The 6,180-nt window shown below is 51.5% G+C and overlaps 1 protein-coding gene across 1 annotated transcript; it reads left to right on the top strand.

Moving 5' to 3' along the window:
* Nucleotides 1-2,953: 2,953 nt before the first annotated feature.
* Nucleotides 2,954-5,332, top strand: LOC143260683 (longitudinals lacking protein, isoforms A/B/D/L-like). The gene is made up of 2 exons (XM_076526998.1): nt 2,954-2,957; nt 3,162-5,332. The coding sequence occupies exons 1-2, from the start codon at nt 2,954-2,956 to the stop codon at nt 3,410-3,412; spliced, it is 255 nt and encodes an 84-aa protein (XP_076383113.1). The 3' UTR covers nt 3,413-5,332.
* The last annotated feature ends 848 nt before the right edge of the window (nt 5,333-6,180 follow it).

Genomic DNA, 6,180 nt, shown 5'->3' with positions numbered 1-6,180 from the left:
CGCGTTTTCAGCAACCACCGACCGCTCTTCAGTTCGTAGCTATCTCTCTCTCTCTCTCTCTCTCTCTCTCTCTCTCTATTTTTCTTTATTTCTTTCTTTCTTTCTCTCTCCTCTCGGCACGTTTCCTTCGTTCTATGTTCTCCGGTTCCAGAATCCCGTGCGGCACCGAACGGCGCGTCCCCTGTTTCTAATGAACGTCCGTCTCCGTTTTCAGGTTGGCCGTCGTTGCAGCCGCTGAAGAAGACCTACGGCTGCAGCAACTGCAGCAAACAGTACACCAGACGCGACTCTCTGTACAAGCACATGCGTTACGCGTGCGGCACGGAGCGGAAGTTCGGCTGTACCGTGTGCGGCCGCAGGTTCAAACGGAAGCACCATCTGACCTATCACCTGACCTACATGCACCAAATGATCTGAGAGGACGTCCGGGCCTACTGCCAGTAGATCCGACGAGTATTAAATAAACGATCCGATCGCTCGGAGAGAAGCTCTTCTCGCGATTCTGCCGAGCAGAAACCTTCTCGCTGCGTCGCGCTCGAGCTTTTTATCGCACTCGGATGCTGAAGACAGAGCTGCGCTCCCGCTGGAAGAACTCTCCGTGGGCCTGGATAATCGTCGGAACAATCGCAAGGATATTCTTGAAGTCTCCGCGTGGCACAGTCTTCTTCGTGTTCTTCGTGTTCTCGCATTTATGCGTCGCCCTCGACCTCCGAGCAACACGTTCGTGGAACAAGCGACCAGATGCTGCACATAGTTCTTGAAACGGACTGCCAAGGAAGTCTAGCGAGCCTGGATCACCTGCGGAAAAGTGACTCAGTGAATTCGGATCGAAACAGGAGAACTCGCATTCAGGAAACGGATCGCCGCACGGTTCCGTTTGCCTCGTCGCCGAACGCGCGGCGAGTTTCCGTTCTATTCTCGCCACGAGAAGGTACAGAGTGCGGAGAACGATCGATGAATCGCACCGGGAAGATTGCCCGAAACGTTGAGAACACGTCCGCGACGTGTGTGACTGCTCTAATTTTTAAGATTCGACGGATTTCTTGTACAGCGACGAAGCTCGTCATCTCTCGCAATAAATTGTCTTCGAATCTGTTACCGTTCTCTTTCACTTGTGTTGTCGCAAGCAGCTCTCTCTCTCTTTCTCTTTCTTTCTTGTTCGTCTCTCTTTTGTCTCGTTTTTCTGTTGGTTTCAGGACCGATTCGAAGGTGTTCTTCCGTGGGAAGCGCGACCGGGAACGGCAGGTAAGACGAGAATCGTTCTGTCGCGCCTCGTCTCCGGCTCTCGCTCGAACGTTCTCGTGTATAAAGACTCTTCGCACTAACCCTCGAAGGTCCTGCGACGAGGGTCAAACCCTGGCGAGCCGGCTTTTGCCTCGGTTTCTTCGGCTGTGTCGAAAAATCGTCGAAAAATCGTCGGCCATCGGTGGACGATATTTCGAAAATTTTTGGCGCCGGCAAAATTATCGAAATGATCCTCTCGACGAACTCTGTGCGCCACGGGTTTCTCTCCCGCAGGAACTGCGAGCTCGAATTGCAAGCTCGAAGGCTCTGTGTTCGCTCGAAGAGACGTCGAAGGTCTACGACCCGCGTCGCGTTAGCTAGCGCACCTTCCTTGCGGCACTTCGACGCAAACAATTCGCGACCGAACTCGACGCGCAATGGCACCTGAGTGGCCGCCTTCGGGTACCGTTCTTCTTTCTGTTTACAGAAAGCAAGAGGAGGGCCGGGAAACGCGGCGACCACCGCCGCAAGCCGTATCCTTGCCACAGCTGCGACCGTTCGTACACGCGGAAGGACACTCTGCGGCGGCACATGCGGGACGAGTGCGGCAAGAGCCCCCAGTACATTTGCTACGTGTGCAAGAAAGGCTTCAAGCAGAAGTCGAACTTCCAACGGCACAGCGCGAACGTCCACGGCTTCAAGATCTGAAGAACGTCGGCCACGAAGATCTCCGACCGCGACTTGTAATCGAGAAAGGCTCGCGAAGCGGTTCGCTCGTTGCCCGCTCGACGAGGCGGACGTAGAAGCTTCGCGAGCCTCTCGGAGAGAGAGAGAGAGAGAGAGAGAGAGAGAGAGAGAGAGAGAGAGAGTGAGTGAGAGAGTGAGTGAGAGAAGAGACGCTCGCTTTTCTTGGAAATAAACTATCGGAAGTAACTCGCAGATCTCTGTCCGCGACGTTTCGTTATTTCATTTTCACCCGCTCGCCACCCGAAGATCCGCCCCGGGCGCCATCACTGAAGATCTCAACCGAAAGCACCTCTTCGCACACAAGGCTGCAATCATCCTCCCCCTCGAATCGTTATTACTCTCTCATTCTCCCGGGCATTCCTTCGCGGAGATTGTTCACACTCCCAGCCTCTTCTCTGTAGAAAAGCATTGCTCGCGCGCGCGCCGCTCTGTGCGCCGCGGAGCAGCTCCGTTCAACCCGGCCGCCTTCGGTTCTTCTTATCGGCTTCTTATATACTTGTTTCGCAATCCGGTAATGGGAGATTCCTGAGGTGATTTGAAGCAACTTTTTCCTTTGCGAAAATGTTCTCCGAGGCTTCGTTTACGAGTTATCGATGGAAATAGCTGGACAATTAGACGTCGCGCGCGGCTGGCGCCACGCCCTCGCGGACACCGACGCTGCGCCGGCCGCGCTCGCGCTTCGATTGGTCCCCGTTCATTCGTTGATAACTCGTAAACGAAGCCGCGGATCGCATTTTCGCTGAGGACAAAGTTGCTTCAAATCACCTCAGGAATCCTACTTTCGTATTGCGAGACATTTTTGGGACACTCTGTATTTAGAGCGTCTATTCCAGTCGGCGCAGCCTCCGATACGCTTCTCTTCCACGCGTTGGGCCGCGATGGGCCATAGGATGCCGCGAGGCCCGGCGAACGAACTCTCGAGTCGACCTTGAAGCGGTCGAGAGAACGGGTTAACGGAGCCCCGCCGCGCACAGAGCGCCCGATGGGTTGGTAAACACACGCGAGTGATCCTCGTCGTTGCTGAAGCCCGCGCGGCTCCTAGTCGCGTCGCTCGTCCTCGCGACGGCTTGGATCACGTGTCGGTCCGAACGGCGGAGCATCATTGAAGATCCGTTCTATGGATAAGCGTCGGTAACGCGCGACCCTGGGCCCACACTTGTTTTAGTAATCGAGCTGTTTCGTCCTCTAAGTTTCAGGTAGTTGGTCGAGGAACAGGTATACGTTGTTTCGGGGTCAAGATTTCTTGTCGAAGCCGTTCCCGTGCCACAAGTGCGGCAAATCCTACAAGACCAAGGGCAGCCTGAAGCGGCACCTCCACGTCGAGTGCGGCAAACCGCCCCAATACATCTGCAGCATCTGCGACAAGGGATTCAAACAGAAGGCTAACTTCCAGCGGCACAACTCGACCATGCACAGGCGCGCCTTCCTTCATGATCCGTAAACGGCGGCCCAGAAGCCGCGGCAAACGACCACGAAGATTACCGGCGCCGTCGTCCTCGTCGTCCGAAGATACACCGTTCACAGCGTGTCTTTGAAGCACCTTCTCGAGAAGAATCTTACGCGACTTAAAAGACCGATTCACGTTCTCCGTTAGGCGTTCTCTCTGCCTTAGGCGCCGCGTCGACCCTCGCGCGCTGCTCGAGCGACCCTCGAATGGGTTCTCATGGGGTTTTCCGGGTTCACGTTTTACCCACAAGCAACCGTATTATTTTCTAAGTTGTACAATAGTCACGTGTACCTACAGTAGATTCCGTACGGACGATTTACTTATACATTTTTATAACGCGTAGAACGTACGGTTCAAGCGCGGCCATGGTACGCGAGGGTTCGCATTGGCGTAGCCGTTGTTCGACTCGGACGATCGCGTGGGAATTTCGGTTCTTTCCGGCTGATTCGTCGCCGGGAGAGATCCGTTTGCGGAGCATTTGTCGGCGCGCAATTTTTACTCGATCCCCAGGAACTGCGGTGAATCGACGCTCGGGGGTTGCGCGCGGAAATGGACAATTTCGGAAGATTTCTCGCGCGTTTAACTGTCGCTGATTGAGGCGAGAACGAGGTGCAAGGTTCGAGTAATCGAGCGTTAAAAATTCAGGAAACATCGTTGAATTTTTCGGCGCGAATATCGTCCGCTTTTGTGTCCAAGCCGAGCGTCGATTAGGACAAATTTCATCCCTCGTCGCTTCCTCGTTGAAAATGGGGGGTGTCAACGAAATCGGCAGGCCTTCGTTGACGAAATCGTGACGTGATAATGATGAAAAAGCGAACGAGAGGAGAAATTGCTTTGCCGATCTTCGAGCAGGGATTTTACAGTGGACTGGAACGAGGTTCTCTGTTCTAATACATACGTGTATTTAATTATTAACATTACATTGTTAATATTACATTAATATTAATTAACGCGCGGCGTACTTTTAACGGCGAGTACAAGAAGATGATAAAAAAAAGAAGAAAGTCGATCGATCGACCTCGTCGATCAAGGTTGCGCCGCGACGAGCGCGAGTCGCCTGACGGGCAGCGTGAATCAACCCCTAATTGCACTTTCTCGCTTTCTTTACGCAAGCACGTGCAGCTTCGTGCCGTATTTAGCCACCGTTCTCATTTACGCGCCGAGTCCAATTATAACTATACTTTTTATCGACGTTCCTCTCACACCTTAGCTAGATAGTTAAACGATTATGCGATCGAAAGGAGAATAAGGCTTGGCAAACGCTCGCGGAACTTTCTCACGGATCAGCAGCTCTTTTGGATAAAATGTGCCTCTCCCACCTTTTGTGTCCTTGTCTTTGGGAAGAATTTCTATTCGTTCTTGTCGCGTGTGTGCGCCACCGGCGGGATTCGTACTCTGGAACGAGCTAGGAAAAAAAGAGAAAGAAAGAGAAAAATGAGAAAAAAGAACAAAAGAAAAAGGAAAGAAGCGCGCGGGACGGTTTTACCGCGCGGTGATTCGCGAGCGCGACTGAAAACCATATTTTCATTGTGATATTTGCATGGCGATTTATCGAAAAAAAAAGAAAAACGAAACGAAACGAAACGAGAAGTAAACGAGTTTTAATCGTGGGGCGGGGTTAGGGGGGAGGGAAGGGAGGGAGAGAGAGAGAGAGGTAAACAGGTTAAAATCGAGATGTACTAATTATTAATATGATTATTGGTTTAAGAAATTTCATTCTGTAAGCGACGATTCTGTGATACGTTGACTAATTGTTATTCAGGAAATGGTAAAAATGAAAATGTTCGCCGAGGCCTTTTGGTTATTCACGTAACTATAGTTTCGCAAACGCGTAATACGTAGGTTTTATTATAATTTCATTATAACTATCGAAAGTACGCGTAATAATAAAAATTGTAACTGCAAGGGTAATAACGCAGCGTGTGTCTAACCTGACATAACCTTCAACTTTCCGGCACCAGGCTTCTCCGCGCTTCTCTCAAGATGGCCGCCGTCCACCTACCCGCCTCCCCCCACGAACACACGGAAGATCCTGCCGACCGACGAAGATCCTACCCGCACGGAAGATACGTTGGCCGCGCTCTCGATTCAGCATATTTTCAAAGTTTGCCCTCTGCACTTCTGTCGAACGTTTCTTTATTCTGCTAATTTTAATCGATTTGTTTTTTAAGTTTTAATCACCGCAGCGCTTCCGTGTTCTTCGCCGGCTCTTGCACTCCCCCTCCACGGAGAATCGAACAACCCTCTCTACGATCGCGATTTTTATATGCACCGGGTGTCTCCGTTGTACCGACGCGTTCGAATGTCCACGTTGCTTTCGCCAGATGCGCTGGAACTGTGCTCGAACAGAGATCTCGAAATCGTTTCCTTCCCAACGTTCGCCGTCACAATGTTCACGCGTCGGCAGCCATTTTGTTCACGACGCAGCAATGCGCGCGCACCGCCGGGCGAGTTCAATCGCAACGAGCGTCTCGCGATCGCGCTTGTTCGAAGGCGAGTTTCAAAAAATGAACAAACATTCAGTTGTAATCATTGTTTACTATCAGTAATAATTTATTCGACGATAAACGTTCAAAACGTTGTCCGACGACGATATGGAAACATTTTCGGGCACGGATTGTCAAACTTTGCGACGTTTTCTTCGCGTTTCTCGTGTGTGCTAGACGCTTCATTATAACCTCGATTTTTGAATATCTATCGGGAAATCGAACTGGCGAACGAAACGAGCGGGATTTCTCTCATCGAAGGTCAAATTATCGACA

This window comes from Megalopta genalis, chromosome 16 (assembly GCF_051020955.1).
Source record: "Megalopta genalis isolate 19385.01 chromosome 16, iyMegGena1_principal, whole genome shotgun sequence".
Classification (NCBI taxonomy): Eukaryota; Metazoa; Arthropoda; class Insecta; order Hymenoptera; family Halictidae; genus Megalopta; species Megalopta genalis.
This window is presented reverse-complemented; position numbering and strand designations above follow the sequence as displayed.